The sequence below is a fragment of the Sciurus carolinensis genome, chromosome 5 (genome assembly GCF_902686445.1).
Source record: "Sciurus carolinensis chromosome 5, mSciCar1.2, whole genome shotgun sequence".
Classification (NCBI taxonomy): Eukaryota; Metazoa; Chordata; class Mammalia; order Rodentia; family Sciuridae; genus Sciurus; species Sciurus carolinensis.
This window is the reverse complement of record NC_062217.1, coordinates 157,874,724-157,892,933: the sequence shown is the minus strand read 5'-3', so window position 1 is coordinate 157,892,933 and position 18,210 is coordinate 157,874,724. Positions and strand designations below refer to the sequence as shown.

General features: G+C 48.1%; 1 protein-coding gene across 1 annotated transcript; it reads right to left on the bottom strand.

Annotated features, from left to right (window-relative positions):
- Nucleotides 1-4,630: 4,630 nt before the first annotated feature.
- Dusp5 (dual specificity phosphatase 5) lies at nucleotides 4,631-17,910 on the bottom strand. The gene is made up of 4 exons (XM_047554239.1): nucleotides 17,331-17,910; nucleotides 12,912-13,060; nucleotides 8,847-9,066; nucleotides 4,631-6,090 (listed from the first exon to the last, which is right to left on the bottom strand). Exons 1-4 carry the CDS (start codon nucleotides 17,707-17,709, stop codon nucleotides 5,684-5,686), a joined length of 1,155 nt encoding a protein of 384 aa, XP_047410195.1. The 5' UTR covers nucleotides 17,710-17,910; the 3' UTR covers nucleotides 4,631-5,683.
- Between the last annotated feature and the right edge of the window lie 300 nt (nucleotides 17,911-18,210).

Sequence of the window (18,210 nt, the reverse complement as noted above, 5' to 3'; positions counted from 1 at the left end):
CATAATTATCCCATAACTCCCGCAATCCCTACACTTACCCTCATATACATACATGCTGTCTTTAGGGACATCTCTCCTTTCAGACCCAAACAGTAATGCTCCCCAGGATAACTGGCACCAGCAGCCATATTTCCTGATTCTAAGGCCACCATTCTTTCCTTGTGCATGAGAGATCAATTTTTTTCCCATCTTTTCATCATAGTGATATATCTGAGGTTTCACTATCAGGAATGTTTGTTCTTCCCAAGCAACACATTCCCTCCTTATTGTTGGGAAATTTAGAATAAGAAGTGTTCAGATACTTCAAGGGTCTACTTTTAAGGACCCATTTGGTGGCTTCTTGGTTTCTGTAAACGTTTTTAAGCAAATGTTTATGTGTTAGGGGCGGGGAAGAAGGAAAAGAACCTGATCTGCCTCTACAAATAAGCTAGGATTTTAAATTAGGTTACCAGACTGAAGTTGTAGCTCCGTGGTAGAGTATGTGCTTAGCATGATCGAGCCCCTAGGTTCCATCCCTAGCACAATCAATCAATCAATCAATAATAAAATTAGGTTACCATAATTAAGTCACATTGGGGTGCTACTGGAGGTGGGACCAGATGGGTACAGAAGGTTTTACAGGCTTTTTCCTGGGCTTTCTTATGGGACACTCAAGCAAGGGGCATTAACTGAGCATTTTACATGGTAAGATAGTCAAGTGTATATCGCAGACTACCCTTTCTACCCCAAACTGCCTTGTCCATAGCTCCCACTTAGGGAATCTGAGCTAGCAGGTCTCTGACATAGAGGAAACTGGTTGGCCCCAGGGAAGACATCTGACCCAAACAGCCCATCCATAAACTGATCAGTGACCAATAAGATGATGTGGTGCCATGGATTCTAACCAGCGAAGTACCAGTAACTAATCAAATCTGGGTAATCGATTGGCAAGTAGCCCTGGGGTAAAGGAGACAATATGCGGAGGGCCAGACTCGTCAGCTTAGTGAGACCCAGTCTCAAAATAAAAAATAAAAAGGTCTGGGACTGTAGCTCAGTGGAAAACTGCCGAGTTCAACCCCCAGTACTGTGAAAACCAAATAAAATAAAATAAAATAAATGTAATTCCTGCCCTTTTAGGGCTTATGGTCCTGGTAAGATGAACATTAAAATAAACACAGATAAGTGAATAAATTTTAAACTTTGGCAAAATATGAAGGAAAGATATAGGGAGCTATGAGAGATCTAATAGGGACATCTGGCCCAGTCTGGGGATCTGGAAGGGCTTGCCTGGGGAATCAAAGTTGGAGCTGTGAAGGACCAGTGGGTGTTAATGAGTTGAAGGGTGATTTAGAGACTTGTATGTGTAAAAGTCCTGAGGCAGGACTGTCATATTTAAGGGGCTGGAATGGAGTATAACTGTGTATTAAATGCCTTTTGCATACTTTAATATACTTTTAAATGCAAAAGGCATTTAATACACTTTTCCCTAATGTGGCCTGAGGGAACTCTCTTTATTGCCACCAAAGCCCAATGAACTGAAGCACCTATTGCAAGCCTCAGTGTTCAGAAGAGTACAACATCGTTGAAATAGCTTCATCCTGGCTCTTCTATTTACTAGCTATGCAGCCTTGGGAAAGTTGTTTAGTACCTCTGAGGTTCAGTTTTGTGCATCTGCAAAAGAAGATAATAAAAACTTCTGTACAGGTCTCTGATGAGAATTTAATGGAGGTAAGCATATTCATTTTTTTAAAAATACAGTATTGATAAAATGAGGAGCACCTAAGGTGCAATGTAAGGCAGGGTTTGGGTCGTTAGCACAGGTACTGCAGCCATGTCCACAGGTTGGTATTCTGGGCATCTTGGGCATGAAGCATACATGGAGAGGAGAGGACAGAGCTGGAACCTAAAGGAGGAGCGGGCTGGGGACATTGGTCCAACTGCGGAGGCCAGCTCCAATCTGGGATAGCAAGGCCCGTGAATGGTCATCAGAATCAAGAAGTCCTTGAGAATGTGGCCATGTGTCCCTTGCTCCTCCTGGATTCCCCATTTTAGCAGGTACTCAGTGTTAATGGATGGAAAGATAACAGGTTATCTAGACAGAGAAATCACATCCTTCACATCCTGGGCTTCAGGAGGCTCTGCTAGAGCTTTGAGCAATGTGTGCATCCATGACAGGGTTCCCCAAAGAAGGGCACTGGTAAGGGTCAAAGTAGAGGGCAGTGGCAGAGATGGTGAGGCAAGGGGCCCAGGCCTCAGCCATGAGGTAGCGTTCTGGACAGAATCTATCCCAAAAAGAAACACGGGCTTTGGCAGTCATTGAGAAAGCAAGGGATCCCAGTCCCATCGATGAATCCTTCAGGGCGTGGAGAGAAGCGACACACGGGCTTCTCTCTCTGTGTTCTTACACCCACCTCATTCCATAAGCACATGGTGTTATGTTTAATCTTTAAATAGGATTTGAAGGGTACGTTGCTGTTGTTATTTGAGTCACTGAGGAAATGGAAGAAAAGGAAAAATAAAATTGGAAAACTTTAATATAAACGAGGTGGAGTCAACACCAAAAACACATGTCAGAAGCTCCTATATAAATCAGCCAGAGGTGGGTTCAAAGTTTAGTTCTGAGCTGCCTAGTTACCTGAGCAAATAGGAAAAGAGGCACAGTCCTGAGCTGAATGGTGTTCAGAAAATAAACTACCAACGACTTCAGGAGCTAAAGCTGTTCAGGGTATCAAAGTTGGGGAAAGATTTTTCCAGAGTCCCCACCTTTACAAGGAGACGTATGGGGGCACAGGACTTGTGCCAGCACACTGGATACTGGGTTGAGGCTGCCTATACATCTTACGCCCCCATCAGGCCCAACCCAGAGGCCAGGATGGACCCACAGGGGTTCATGCACAGATGCAGCAGGAAACAGGACAGGGGACGTGTCTATTTTCTCAGACACATCTCCACCTGAGAGGATGCTGGAAATCAATAGAGGTGTTTCTCAGGACCTAGGGTGAAGCAAGTGAGTCCCACCAGCTTGAATTCCCCACCTGGCACTGGAAGCCAGTGTAAAGTTCATCTTGGCAAAAATGGAGGTGTAATGAATGGAAAGAATATTAATGGAGTGACAGTTCCAGAGCCATCCCCAGCTGTGGGGTTCACTCTCTTAACCCCCCTGCCCCTAGTGACTCACTGGCTTATGAGCAATTCTCATATGCCTGATTTAGGGGACTTACTCACTCTTCAGAAAAAGACTTCAATGCAATAAGGCAAATGTCAGCAAGTGGGACATGGTTTACCATATCACCCCAGCCTGAACCTGGCTGGCTTCTAGAGTCTGGGTCTCCCTCCCTGTTGAGGTGCCCCCACCCACTAGGTTCCCGGACAGGCCCACACAATAGGCAGGCTGCAGGACATACCCTGATGCTGACGAGAGGCTCAGAAATATGAAACCAGAAGTGATGGGGCATAGCTATCCCGAGTCCCGAAGCCTGGTCCATGAAGGGTGGAGATTAGCTCCCAAACACTGGAATTAGGGGTAATTAGTTACGACTGGATCCTGAGACACCCCACTCCCTGTCCAGAGGTCTTCACCATGAGAGCCCCAATTACAGTAAGTAGATAAGGGAGACAACGAAAGAAATTCAGCCTCCCTGTGGAGATTTCTCATCTGTGCTTTCCAAGTACTGCGGAGGGCGATGTGAGAGAGCACGGCCTCAAGTAGCGCCTCTGATGTGAGATATTCAGAGGAGGCTGGGCTAATCAGGGCTCTGCCACCATCTTGCCCTTTGCCAAAAGGGAGTGCCTCTTCGGGCCCTTCTGAATTGAGGGGTATGGCTTGAATCCCCATGTTAGGCATCAGTTCACTAGTGTGGCATAAATCCCAATCAGTTCCCTACTCCCCCAGGTTAGGAAGTAGGCCCCAAGAGTTAGACTTGAGCATAGGCAATGCTGTGGGGAGAAGTCGATTCTGCTCTTTCCTATCTCCACCAACGCAGAGGAAATTATTTAGAAGGCAAGTAGAGTCTGCCTTGGATTTAAACCCACTCACTGTGAATTTACCTAGAAACTACGGAGTGAATTTTCTGGAAGAATTAGTTGCCAAGGGTAAAAAAAAAGGGGGGAAGGGGACAGGCCCTTAATGTAAAACTTCACATATTTCCCAACTCTATCCCACCCTTCTATCTGGACTTTTCAGTCTGCCATGTGTCAAGCAGGGAGGGGAGACTTGACAGCTTGGCACTCAGGTTTCCTGGAATCAAGGGCCTTGTGCTTATAGGGACTTTCATCTAGCTCAGTTCACTCCATTTCACAGATGAGGGATCCGAGGTTCAAGCCAAACTCACTGTCTTGAGGTGACGGGTTTGAAGAACCCAGAGTGAGTAGATGCTCTGACCACCTCCCTGTGAGGCCTGTGCCCAGGGACTTCGCCAGTTAGCATAGGGAAGCCTCTAAGATGGAAAGCAGCATTTTGTGTCCTTGTTAAGATCATGGATTCATGCGTGGACACAGAGACTCACACTTACAGCGACATATCCGCCATCTCACCCTACTATTTGGAAATAAAACCCAGGGCAGTAGCCTGACTCCCACCGAAAGGCATCCCTGTCTTACTCCATTCACCAACAACATGAAGACGTACTTGCTTCCTTTTACTATTTTTATTTTGCACTATAAAAAAAAAATAACAACCAGTAACATACCCCTTTACTTCACATTCACATGGGTTTTAAGAAATTATTGCCTTTTCCCCTGGAGAAATAATCTACAGACAGAAAAGTAGTACCACATAGCAAAAATCTGCAAATCCCAGAAGTCAGTAGCTTGAAGACAACCCCCAGGGGCTGGGAGGAAAACAAGTGTCAAAAGAAAGGAGACACGGGCACACAGGACAGCAAGCTGAGAAATGACTGTTTTCAATGCCACTGACCTAGAATACACAGCAGGCACCCCTCTTCTCCAGGCATCTGCTGACGCCTCAAAGGGGTGATTTTTGGTCTAGGGTCTGAAAACTCTTTTAAGAGAGGAGTTTAAGAGAGGTGCAATGAGACAGGTTCAAGTATGAAGAAGAATCATGCCAAAGTTCAAGGCCAGGAAAGAACCCACAGTGAAAACGAAACCCAGAAGAGTCGACGTCTTGTGACTTCAACCAACTGTTTCCATCGGATCCAGAGGGCATCTCAAAGACATTTCAGGGTTCAAACTGGCATATACAGGTGTCCCTACAAATCCGGGTGACTTTCCGGTGGTGATCAGCTTATACCCTGAAGCAACAGAGAGACACTGAGATTGCCAAAGTTCAAAAAATAAGATGGAGGTTGTGCTTCCTTCAAAATGAATTGGCTTCCTAACTGCCTTTTCTCCTGGTCCAGCAACTTCTCTCTTCCCTGTTGCTGCAGGTGTTTATTGCCTATGCTTTTGAAATGAAAAGGCGAACTTTGAGGTGCAAGGACTAGGAGGTCCTGAGAGGGCAGGGGTCTGGAAGTACAGTAGTCAGCACGCACTGTGCTCTCTTAATGGCTTGGCCTTCCTTCGGTCCCGAGAACCTCTCCGTGAGGTCAGTCTGAAGTTCGTCTGCAAGCCTGCTGACCACACCCTGTCTCACTGGGGCAGTGGGACAGAGAGAGGTCTTCAGTATTGCACAGGTATGAAATGTCCATGAGTATAAAAAACAAAATCACAGTTGCTCTTGGGGCTGGGCTGGCACCCCATCCCAGTCTTAGCAGGATGTGGCAGTGGCCACAGGGCCCCTGTGGAGCTCTGCAACGGTTGAGTGGGTGGGCACTGGCGCCAGCACCGAGGTAGGGAATGTGCAGTAGGTGCCCTGCACGTCAGGGCTCAGTGTCTGCAAATGGTCTATAAACGGGGAGCCTGCTGCCTCCCCTTGGCAAGAGAGAGGCTGCGGATTGGGCGTGGAAGGCAGGATCTCAGATTCATACTGCAGAAGCTGGCCCATGAAGCCAAAGTTGGGTGAGATCACACTCCTCCTCTGCTTGATGTAATCGAAGGCCTCCTTCAGGCGGAACTGCTTGGTCTTCATGAGGTAAGCCATGCAGATGGTGGGCGACCGGGAGACCCCAGCCTCACAGTGGACAAGGACCTTGCCTCCCTTTTCCCTGACACAGTCTGAAAGGAAGAAAAGAGAGTGGGAATGAGTGGGAACTAGACTCTACACACAGAATTAAAGAGTCATGTCCCCTAGTTATCACATCATCATGTCTCCCCAGAGCTGTGGTACTCTTCTACACTTTTGCTAGTCTTCGGTCCCCATTGGTGAGGACAGATGCAGGACATTTTTAATCCTTGCCACTGCTCCCCAATTCCCCAGAACACTTGCAGGTTCTGCCATGGGAGGTGCCAGTCCTGAAGGAATCCCTTCTGGGGATGCCATATTAACTTGGGTTCCACTGATGGGGTTCAAGAAAGAACTAGAAAGTCCTTAAAAGCATATGCAAATTTTTATTGCATATGCACAATTTTCCAAGAGTATCCCAGGCCAGAGAGGAAATTCTTCGCCTCTTCAGGTATGATTCTAATGATGGTGACCTAGCCTCCATCCTGGTAGAGACCTTCTGGCCTCCCTGGGCACCCTGTCTTGCTGTGCCAGGGCGGGATGCTTGGCTCAGCTCCTAGGGTTCTCACCACCAAACATACGATAAATAGCACATGGCCACTAATTATAGGCCTGGCTAAGTGACGCTTACTAGACGGAGGATATAAATGGCTTTTGCAAATTCCATGTTGCTCAACAATGGGAGTCACTGCTATAAAGCTACCACCATCAGTTAGCACTCTTTAGCCCAATGTGACAAAAGGGGGTTCCTCCTTTCCTGATCTAACCCTCCCGGCAAAAAAGAACTACAATTGTTAAAAATGGGAAGGGGTAAAAGGTGAATATTATCAACAAAAATACAAAACAGTCCTTCCAATTCCCCCTTTTGCTAATGAGGAAACAATTATAGCACAGAAAGTTAGATGCAGCTAGCACTCTATAAGGCCACAGTATGCAAAAACAAAATTTTTGAAGGCAAGAGGTGGGAGAACATTAGCCCCCTTACACCCTCCATCCATCTGCTCAAGTTCAAGAAGTTTGCACATGAATCTGCAATGTCTAGAAGATAAAATGTCTAAGGGTTGGGGAGGAAAGCCAGATTCCTCATCTGAACCAAAAAACCCCAAAGGACACCCAAGGCAGCTCATTAGAGAAACCTCCAATTCAATCAATTTAAAACAACAACAACAAACCCTCAAAAAACAAAAGTTCTTGTAAATTAGTTCAAAGGGGAGAACCCCAAGTCCCTAGGATTATAGGGCTGTGCCTTTTTTTCCTTTGCTCTTCCACTTGCTTCTCCTCTGTAGTCCAGTTCTTCGTGGTTGAAGGGCCACATACAAGCATGCAAAGGGTCTGGAATACACTGCTTCTGGAACCCTCTCTACACCTCAGGGGCCTGCCTTCCACAGGACCCTCTTCACTTGGAAGGGGTCAGTGTGTATTTCAGTGCAAGGCCCACGGGGGAGGCTCAGCCTCTTCTATCAGCAGGGCAAGGTATTGTGTGCTTTTGAAACCCTGTGGGGTGGTGTGACTGTACACAAACACACACACAATACACACAGGACAGGGAGGGACGGTTCTGAGAGCTGAATGGGGGCGAGTTTCATGACCTCATTCAGCAGCTATCTAGGTAATTAAATAAGAGGCTAGAAGGGCAGGGCCTTCCCAGGGACCGGGAGAGCAAGTCAAGGGTTTCCCACCCTGAACCCATCATTTTGGCTGCTTCTCAGGCTCCAAAGGGATCATTTCAGCCTGGAGGCTCAGAGGACAATGAGGACAGGTTTGACCTTTTGCTTCTGGTGAATTTCTCATCGAGGTTTCCTACAGAGCAGAAATTGTGTGTGATGTGCACAGGGCTTACCATGTGGCTGAAGAAGGGCCCTTTAATTGCTATCTGCACCAAGTAATTATGCTTTGCCTAACACCTGCCTTTCCCCCTCCAACATCCCTTAGAAGGTGATACAGGAAAATCAAGCCTTAGTACTAACAACTATGCGTGTTAAAAAAAAAAAAAAAAAAAAAAAAAAAAAAGAAGGCCTCTTACGACCACAAAGTTAGGGAGTTTTGCAAATATGAGACAAAAAAAAAAAAGTTAGGCCAGTCCCCCAGGGAGAGGGTTGCAGGAGAAAGAGAAGACATAAAATGGGAGGACAATCCAGACAACCTCAAGTGCCTGGAAACCCTAAGGCCAAAGCTCTTTCCAGGCAGAGGGGCTGAAGGCCAAGGCCTGTTTTCAGGTTTGTACAATGGAGTAAATGATAACTGCCTCATGGAAATGCAGAAAGGATGTAGAAGAAGCCAAATTTTCTGTGCACAAAGCATGGAGCTTGAGTCAAGTGCTATCTTTAATCCAAAATTAGCTGAAAATGCAAAACAAATTGCCTCCAAAAGCCGTTTGCCAAAACTGTGGAAAGCTGTTGGGCCCTCGAGGCTCAGTGCGTAAGTAACGCTATCTCGATCCTTCTGTTTGCTTTTAAAAATATCCCAACCTACGCAGAAGCACAGTTAGGGAGCCCCCGCTTCCCCCTTTCCTCGTGTGAAGCATTACGCATGGACATACTCTGCTCCCGCCCAACTAGAAACAATAACAAGAGCAGCAGCGAGTATAGTCATAAAATTATATTAATTCATTTATCTTGCAAATTAAAGCTCCTATTAATAGCAGCTCAAGTCCTCCCCTCTGCTGCATCTGCTCTTGGCTCCAACTCTTGGTGGTTGCATACGCAGGGCACTTTTCTTGCAGAGTAGGTAGCCCCCCATTAGGACATCAAAAACCAAGAAGGCATGCTTGAAGGCTCCCAAAATAACGGAGGGGGAGTACCCAACCTACCAATGAAGTCTATTGCTTCTTGAAAGTGGGAGCTGATGTCAGCCGTGTGGCTGTCTTCCACTGGGATCCATTTGTAGTGTAGGTGGGTCGTGCAGGCCTCAGAGGTCCTGCGGGAGACATTCAGCAGGGCTGTGATATGCAGGTTGGCTAGGAACTCGCACTTGGATGCATGGTAGGCACTTCCAAGGTAGAGGAAGGGAAGGATTTCAACGGGGCCGCCCTGGAGGTAGAGACAAAGGGCAACCAGGAAATATTGGATTAGCGTGCTCATTTGGAAGAATTAAAAAAAACAACTCTGACCTATTTGTCTCTTAAGGTGGGAGGTTCCCTTTCTGGTTTCCAGGTAGAGAGGGTTCAGAGCCAGGGCAGCTCAGCCAAGAGTGTGGGTGGCACCTCCATCCTGGCAAACTCTACCCGCTGTGACTGCCGTGTGACTCAATGACAGCAAAACCCACACGGCCCAGAGTTTCATTTCTTGCACTTATCAAGGAGGTAGGAAATGCCAGCAGCCTTCCTGAGCTGGCCAGGTTCAGATGTGGAGCACTGTGGTGATGGGAAGAATTAAAAGACCTGTGGTGACATTTCAGCTGTCCCATGTACCAGGGCAACCCCTGAGCCACGGAGCAACCCTGATTTCTCTAGAGATAAAACGGCAAGGTAGGCTCCCTCCTTTCCAGCCCAACATTTCATAGTGGATGTTCACCAACCCTAAGATACTGTCTATTCTAAAATAACCCAGGTTTTAGAAATGGTAAAATGTGTGTCCTTCCCCTCCCCCCACCCCGCCTCCAAAAGTCTATGCTTCTTAGGATTAAAAATAACTGCTTCCTACCCAGAATCTATAGGCTAAGAAAAGCTGTTAGACCACAGAGGGGCTTTCCCACCCCTGACCTTCTTCACATGGGGTGCTGGTGTGGGTGAGAGGGATTTACATCATCACACACCCAGTTGGTTTCTGGTGAGGAGGATCCAGACTAAGGGAGAACCAAAAATTATCTACCCTGAGGCAAAACTGAAAAGAACCTCCAGCTAGTTGGGACTCCAGCAATCTGAGCATTTATGGGTTCTCAGGTGCCAAAACAAAACAAGACAAAAAGTCAGTGACAGTTGTAATAACAGGAGCCCCTGGAGATTCAGAGGGAAACACTGGGCTGTGTGGGGACTATGCTTGCATCTTTGGGAGCCTTTCCCATACCATCCATGCGTTTCCTGTCTTTCCATTTCCTGTCCAGGAGTGAGAGTGGAATGGAAACTCTCAGTCCAACCCATAACAGGGAAAGGGGCATGTGTGTGCTGTCGGGGGAAGGGAGGTTGCAACAGGCCATTCTCAATTTGCCCAGCACTTTGTGTCTGCACTTTCTTTCCTGAGAAGTCGAGTGTTTCAGCAAAGGTCAGTTCAGCCACTTAGAAGAAAGTTATAGAGGATTTTATATAAGGTTAATTATAACAATCAGTATTTTTATTAGCACTTACAATGGTTGGCATCTGAACTTGACACTTCGGATGTACTTATATTGTACCAATTTCACAATAAATCTGTAAAGTAGGTAACATTATTCCCACTTTACAGATGGATGACTTGAGGCTTAGATAGGATAAAATAACTTTCCCATATCAGAGATTATCAAATGGTAGAGATGGGATTGAAACCCAAATCTGACTGCGAAGTATCAGTCTTAAGGCCTTGTCTGAGACCACTTCAACAGTGGTAATATGAGAAATCAGGTGTTTCAGATAAAATATCCTCTATCTCTAAAGATGAGTCAGTTTGTACCCTCTCCCTGACATATCCCTAAACTCCCCTACATAGGAAGCAGCCATCCCAGTGGTGATAGGGTACAGAGGCTGAGAACCTGGGCATGGGCACCAGGTAAAATGGTTCTTTCATAGTCAAGTCCCAGCTCCATATTTCCTATAAGCTGGTATTACCTTAGGCAGCTACCCTAACCTCTGAACCTTTATCTATAAACCAAGGATGATAATCCCTATTCTCCTGGGATAATGGGTAACGCATAAATGGGATAATGGATGCATTAAAACCTGACACATTATATACCATTTTCATGAGGCTGAAGAATAAACAAATAGAACCAGAATTTTCTCCCTGGGGAAGACACAGGGCAGATGCTGGGAATTAGGCAATCCAAGCAGGCCTGGTTCTGGCCTGAACCAGACCCACCCTTTGGGCCCAACTACCCACTAATTAGAAACCTAGAAAACAGAAGGGAGAGTCGTGGTGTTCTTTGGAAAAGAATAAGAGGCACAAGTCCAGTTTCACTCAGCAACTGACCAGATCTACCAACGGACACCCGCACAAGGAGCAGGCAGAGTGGTTGACGGAGTGCCAGGCCTAGGATCCCACCCAACTTCCCCTAGAGCTTAGCCCAACACACCCCTCAAACTATATTTCTTCCTCTTTCTGAAACTGCCATTTACACTTAAGAGAAAGATACCAAAGGCCTTTAGAAACCTCAAAGGTTAACACGGCCTCATCTCACTCCTCTGTGCAGAAGTGGTTCTCAGCAGCAGCACTCGGGGGTTCCCCAGCTGCGTCTTGAAGACACATCAGGGCCTCCCCGACCTTTGCTTGGCCAAAGGTCTGCCGTGCTTTCACACGCTCTGCCGATTTTTATTTCTCTTTCACTTTCTGAGAAATGGGGAAAACACAACCCAAACAAACAAACAAACAAAAATAGAAATCCAGTTAGGCTGGATGCACATGACTTGAAAGCCCAGGGTTCATCAGACACTGTGAGGATTTTCCATAAAGGAAAACAAATTGAGTCATAACCCTGGCACTTGGCCAAGACAACAGGATTCCTGACCAAGGATCCCATTCAAGATCAAGTCACCTGGTTCTATTTGGAAGTGTGTCCCCAGGGGTAGAGTTCTGCTCAGACAGGGGGCTGGAATTTTTGGCAGCATCTAGAAGTCTTCCTTCTTAGGCTTTGGCTAGGTTCTTAGTTGTGGGGGATGGTGTGATAAGCACCTCCCACTACCCAGGTGTGTAGGCAGGGGCATGTGAAAAACAGGAGGTCCCGAAAGGAACCAGAACCGGGAGTTAAGAGAAGGCGGTTCTGGGGTTAGGAGTGTGGCTCAGTGGTAGAGCTCTTGCTGAGCCATGTGCGAGGCCCTGGGTTCAACCCCCAGTACTGTGGGGAACTGGAAAAAAAAAACCAAAAACCAAAAACCAAAAAACAACAACAAAAAAAAAGGTTGGGGGAAAGAAAGAATAAAGGGGGTTCTAAGTCTGGAGCTTCCATAACCAGCTGTTGGACTTGGTAAATAGGTCATCTCACCAGTCATGGCAGTTTATACTCTGTTTGGTGAAAAGTCAAAGTGAGGTTTGAGGTCTGGTTTCTGCAGGATATGAACTCTCTTGTGCCTTTCCCCATCTTCCTACATCATGTTAAGAACCCAGGACCTTTAATGGGTGGTTACAAAGCACAACTTTTTGAAGGAAATAAACCCCCACACCTTTATAGAAACAAGAAGCTCTCTAGCGTCTCTTGATCTCCTCTGGTATCAGAATTTGTAGAATTATAAGCACAGAGACCCTCAGGGGAGCCTGCCTGGCCATCCCAACCAGGGTTTCTCTAGCGCATCAACCTTCCCCACTACCTCCACCCCACTGCTGTTAAAATCACCAAGACACACCTTGATAGGTTTTGGGTTGGTGTATGGAAACTGCAGATGATGAGCAATTACTAAAAAACACAGGAAGCCTGAAAGTCAACTCTGTAATGTCTTCAGGGAAACCTAAGCCAGTACTTCTCAGCTTCCCTGAACCTCCCCAGGCAGCTATTAACAATGTATCTTTCATTTCCCTTTTTCTCTAGAAGCTATCCAGCATCCTGGGGCTCACTTGCTCTTGTCAGCTTGTTTGCTGGAAAGATGCCCATTTATTCTTGGACAGGAACTCCAATTGGCAAGCTACAGAGGCTCTCCAGGTTAGAGGATGGTGCCAGCACCCTGATCCACAGAGAACGAATCGCTGCTGAGCAGGGAGAGGAGTCAGGTGGCTGAGGAAGGAAGAAATAAAGTCAGGAACTGGAAGCTATATACCTGGTCATAAGCTGGCCTGTAGTTGACGCTTAGCACTGGTTTTCCACACTGGCTGATGAGGGCTCTCTCGCTTTCGATCTTCTCTTGTGAAATGGGTTTTACATCTACACAACACTCAGGATATTCCGAATAGAAGGTCTCATATCCCCCTACAAAAACAAATGAACAAACAAAGTGAGACAGATATAAGCATTGGTTTCTCTAGCAGTCAAAAAATAAAATACCCACACTCAACACCCTGAGTGTGGAATAGTAAAAAAATTAAATTAAATTAAAAATGTAATAGAGTCTGCTCACATTGAGCAGAACCATCAAGCAGTTTTAGGGTAGAAATGGGATGCGTACACACACACACACACACAAACACAACCCTAAAAGGCTATAGTTCAGAGAGGCAATGATTAACTTTTTGTGTCTATCAGAAGCAGCTTACACTGTGAAAGAAACGATCTGGCATCTAGCAAATATTAACCAAATCCTTCCAGAAAACAAAAGCCATTTCTCTCTTTTTTATTTAAAATGAAGGTGTGATTATGGAAAATTTCCTTAATTTATGAGAAGAAATTCTCTTAAACTGTGTTTTCCCCTGCCCATTTGCTCCAAGTAGAATTACAGATGGCACCCTACCACTTATAAGGGAATGGGGGGCTCACGTGAAGTTTCAAATCAGGGCAGTAAAATAGCCTTGCCCTGTCTCACCCTCGAGGTGCTAAGAACTCTGCTGACAATCCCTTCCATAGGTCCAATTTGGGGCCTTCGATCCGTTAATTACCTTCTAGACCAAATGGGAGGAATGAGGACTTCTGACCTTTATTCCCAGCCCATAAGTAAAAACTGTCTCTGTTCCTGTTACTACTATCCCATCTTATTTATTATCCTCCCCTCAACCTTTCTCCCAGACCCTAAAAGGATTTGTCAACTAAAGGCATGTAAGAATCCTAGTATTAAATTTAAACTTCTCTCTATGTCACAGAAATTTGCCTTCTCAGGATCATTACACTCAAGTGGGGAAGAACCAAATGAAAAGTGGCCTAGGGTCCCTCAGAAGGCCAAGGGCTTGTGGGTGAACAAGCCAGTCTTGCTTAGGAACTCTTTTTCCAACCCAGAGCAACCTGAGGTACTTCCAAGAGCCTCTAGAAAGCCCACTTGTCTTTTAATGACCCAGAGAATTCACTTAGTGTCAAATCATGAATTAAATATGCCTTCTGAGATCATGTCATTTCCAAAAAAAAACTCCTTTTCTCTTTTGCATTTTGATATTGTGATGGACCCTCCACAGAGGACCTGCTGGCTTTTACCAACTCTGCAGTAGACAAATGGTTAAGGGATTACATGGCACTCTGCAACTCTCCCAGAAGCTGCAGCCAATTCCTAGAATGAGTCATCTTGCCATTACTGCTTCCTCTCGGCTTGCTGGAACTGCCCCTGCCCCCATTTAGTACACCAGAATCTCTCCTGTGGTCACTTAAACTAAGAGTCCACTGCGCCTCCCGGATGAGCTTCTGGTCCTCTACAATGACCACGTTCCCTGTCATGATGACAGGAGGCCCAGCTGGAGGAGGATGCAATGGAGCAGAAGTGGAGGCTTTGGGGGTGTAGCTTCCTCTCCCTCATGTCCCCCAGCCCCTTTCCCTTCTAGGAGGCAGAGAGAGTGCCAGACTTAACATGACCTACACCTTCCATGGAGGAGGTGTCCCTAGTCAGTCAACAACCAAATCACTTCCCATGCCCAGGTCTCAACATTTTGGTTCTAGAAGATGAAATGAGTGACTGTGAGTAAGTATTTGGATTCAGATGGGTGCAGTCCCTCCAAAACTTAAGAGATGAGAACTTGAAGAGAAACCTTTGAGTTACCCTATGTCTGGGCTTCAAATAGATCATTTAAAAGCTGGTTGTCAGTTGGAGAGACGTGGGTGTGGGCTAGATCCTGCCTGCCTGTTGACAAAATAAGGGAGGCAGACAAGGAGTCTCCGTGTAGCAGAGGGACAGATAAACTGGGCCCTGCCTCTTCAAGCTGGGGTCAGGAGATTAGACGGGTCTTCCACCCACTCCCATCAGAGGTGTGGAGGCAGTACATTCCTCTCCGGTGCCTCACTCCCATTGCAAGAGCCACGGTGATTCTTAGGGCAGCTTCAACCTTCCTCAGAGTGAGTCTGCTTTCAATCATCACCGTATTGCCAGGGGAACTGAGGCAGTAAGTAGACACTCCATACAAATAAGCATTGGCCACACAATTCAGTCACTCACCATCTCAATTTAGTGAGTCTTGGTTTTGGAGGGGGGATTTAGGCAAGTATAAAAAGCATTGCCCCAGGATCTGAATGCCACTGGGGGTTAAAATCTGAACTCATATTTGGACATGAGATAGGCAAGATAAAGAATTTTTCCTCTGGCAAAAAACAGTTTGAAGTTCAGTAATGTTATAAGGGTAGCAATTTCTACTGAAATCTCAAATGCACATAACACTTGACCTGGCAATTCTCACAATTTTTCTGAAAGATAAGATAGTGTACATGCAATATATGGGCAAAGGTATCCTCTACCTCACTGCTTCACTGCTTCAAAGAGTGAGGTTGGAAGCAACCTGCTGGCCATTACCAGGGTCATCATAAGTGAAGGGATATGTACATCCTGATGTGGACAAGCATCCAAGATCTAGTTGAGGGAAAAAAGGCAGGTACAGGGGCTATATTTAAAATTAATTTATTTTTTAAAGATATTTGTGGGAAATAAAGACAAACAAGAAATAGCTGGTGGCTATCTGGGGAGCAGGACTGAGTTCAAGGGTGTGTGGAAGACCCAATTTTCATGATACAGCCAATGAAATTTTCAAATTTTGACCTGGATATATTACTTCATTTAAAAAAACATTTTAAACATAATTTTCCTGAGTCCACAGAGTTGACTACTTCCTGTAGCAATAACTGGTAAACAGCCCCCTTGGAGAGGGGTGGAGAGCAGAGGCAGGACCAAGAGGGAACATTTTTAAAGCTGCTGGAGAGGCAGAAGCTTTTCCTGTATGCTAAGTAAAAAGACTAAAACAAAGTGACATCAGGAAGAGAAAGAGATCCGGAGCCAAGTGAGAGACCTCTGCAGAGCTGAAAAAGGCCATTTTCCACTCCCCAGCACCCCAGGGGGTGAGGGCAGTAGGAGGAGGATTATCATCCACCTCTGTTATCTTCTCAGTGGGAATAAGAGACAGTCAGCAAGAGGTGCTAATAGATGGGAAGCTGCCCACGTGCCTCTGGAATCTTCTTCCCGCCTGAGGTGTGAGAAATTCCCCAAGTTGGGTTGCTTTGAAACCGGGTCCTAACTCTCTCAGTTGCACCTGAGTATTGAACCACATCAGTGTTACAGATCAAGGTGTCCAGTAATAGGGCTGGAAGGACCTTGGGGCCCTGCCCAGTTAAGCTCTCATCTCTGTACGGAACCAGGGTTCCCATACATTGGAAGTTACAAGGCAGGAGCAGTCACAGGAAATGACCCAGAAATCAATGCTCTGGAGTTTGAGAATCAATCACCCACCCACAACCGGAAGCTAAAGTTATGTGCCCAGCAGGTGACACGGACAGGCCTGGTGGCAGCTCTTGGAGGTCTCAAATCAGAGGTCACAGAATCTCCTCTACATCACACTGCCCCCGCCACCACCCTCCCATCCCCGCCCCTTCCCGCACCTCTCTCTGGCACTCCCTGGCTGGTAGCCTCCCACCCAGGCAAGCAGTAGTCTCAGCTCAGGACCAGTCCCAGGGATAATCTCAGCCCGGGGAAGACAGGAGGTCAAAGGGGTGGGAAAGCTGTCAGCTCCAAATTGGGCTTGAAAAAAGGCCTCGGACTAGGAGGGGAGAAGGCCAGAGGAAAACAATAAAAAGCAATAAAATGAAAAGGAAAGGAAGGGGAGGGACTCACCAGGGTCAAAAAGGCAAGAGGGGTTGGTAAAGACACAGCCTAGAGCACTCTAATTGTCTAGGAGGGAGGAAGGGGGACACCAAGGCGCCAGGCTCCTGGGGGGAGGGAGGGTCTGGACCTGCTGATCGAGCTAGATCTATCAGGACAGCTCCGAGCCCAGTTCCCAGCGAGAGCGGTGAACCCAGTTGTCTGGAGACGGTGCCTGCGCCCAGCACGAGCTCACCGACCCCAAACTGCTAAGGAGCACCTCCCCGCAGCACAACCAGTCCCACCCAGCCTGGCGGACAGACAGGCTGCCAGACGCTTTCGAAGAACGCTGGTGGGGAAGGGGGAAGCTCTGACGCCGGCGCCCTCCCAAGCGCACGTCAAGCCCAGTGTGCAGAGTGCCGCAAGTGGTTGACTTTCCCGGGTCCAGCCGAGGGCGCCCCACGCAGGCAGGGGGACCCAAGACATGGGAGTCCCGGTGCGGGAGTGCGGTAGGGCAGCAGGAGACCCGCGCTCCGTCGTGCTCACCTTTGAGGAAGTAGACCCGCGGGCCGGCGGGCAGGCAGGCCAGCAGCGAGGTGAGCACTACGCGCGCGGCGCTCTCCTCCCGCAGCTTCTGCCAGTGGCGGCTGCCCTGGTCCAGCACTACCACCGCCGCCACGCCGCCGCCGCCCTCCTGCAGCAGCCGCGCGCGAGCCGCCTCGTCGGGCAGCACGTAGCGCGCAGACACAGCGCCGCCCCGGGCCCGCCGCAGCACCACCGAGTTGAGGTTGACGTTGAGCGAGCCGCGCACGCTCGAGGCGGCGAAGGCCAAGTAGGGCCGGCAGTCGAGCACCACGCAGCGCGCCGCCGCCTCCTTGCGGAGCATCTTGCGCAGCTGGCGCCCGTCGAGCGACGTGACCTTCATGCCGCCACTGCCCAGCGGCCCCTCGCCAGGCGCCCCGCAGGTGCCCACGGCCAGGGTGCCCGCGAGCAAGGCACGGGAGGGCCACCGCGGGGCTGCGGCCGGCCGACGAAGCCCAGCGCCGGAGGGGCCGCTCAGTGCTCTTTCCCGCCCCGCACGCTCGGCACCCAGCCCGGCCACTTGCTGCCCCAGAAGCCGGGGATTCCGCCGGCAGCGCAGCGTTTTATGTGAATGAGTGTGCGGCCTGTGACGTGGCTGCCCATATAAGGCCAAATATGGGTATTTCCCCGCCCCTTCGGTCGTGATCACGCCCCCAGGGGCGGGGCGGGCGCCCAGGGTTAGTCAGAGGAGAAAGAGGAAGTGGAAGGCGCCTCCTCCTTCTCTTCGTGGCGAAGCACGGAGGGACTCACTCTCGCATCACCCGGGCTGGCGGTGGGATGTCAGGAAAGCCACAGGACCGAGATGACCCACGCTGTGCGGGAAGGGGAGGAAGCAGAAGAGGCG

What these genes read in the sequence shown, in the direction of transcription:
- Dusp5 (XM_047554239.1), bottom strand. Translation starts at nt 17,709, where the DNA reads ATGAAGGTCACGTCGCTCGACGGGCGCCAGCTGCGCAAGATGCTCCGC. An exon ending in ACAGGCCAGCTTATGACCAG is followed by an intron (nt 9,067 to 12,911) that starts GTATATAGCTTC and finishes CTCTACCTCCAG; the next exon opens with GGCGGCCCCGTTGAAATCCT. An exon ending in AGAAGCAATAGACTTCATTG is followed by an intron (nt 6,091 to 8,846) that starts GTAGGTTGGGTA and finishes TCTTCCTTTCAG; the next exon opens with ACTGTGTCAGGGAAAAGGGA.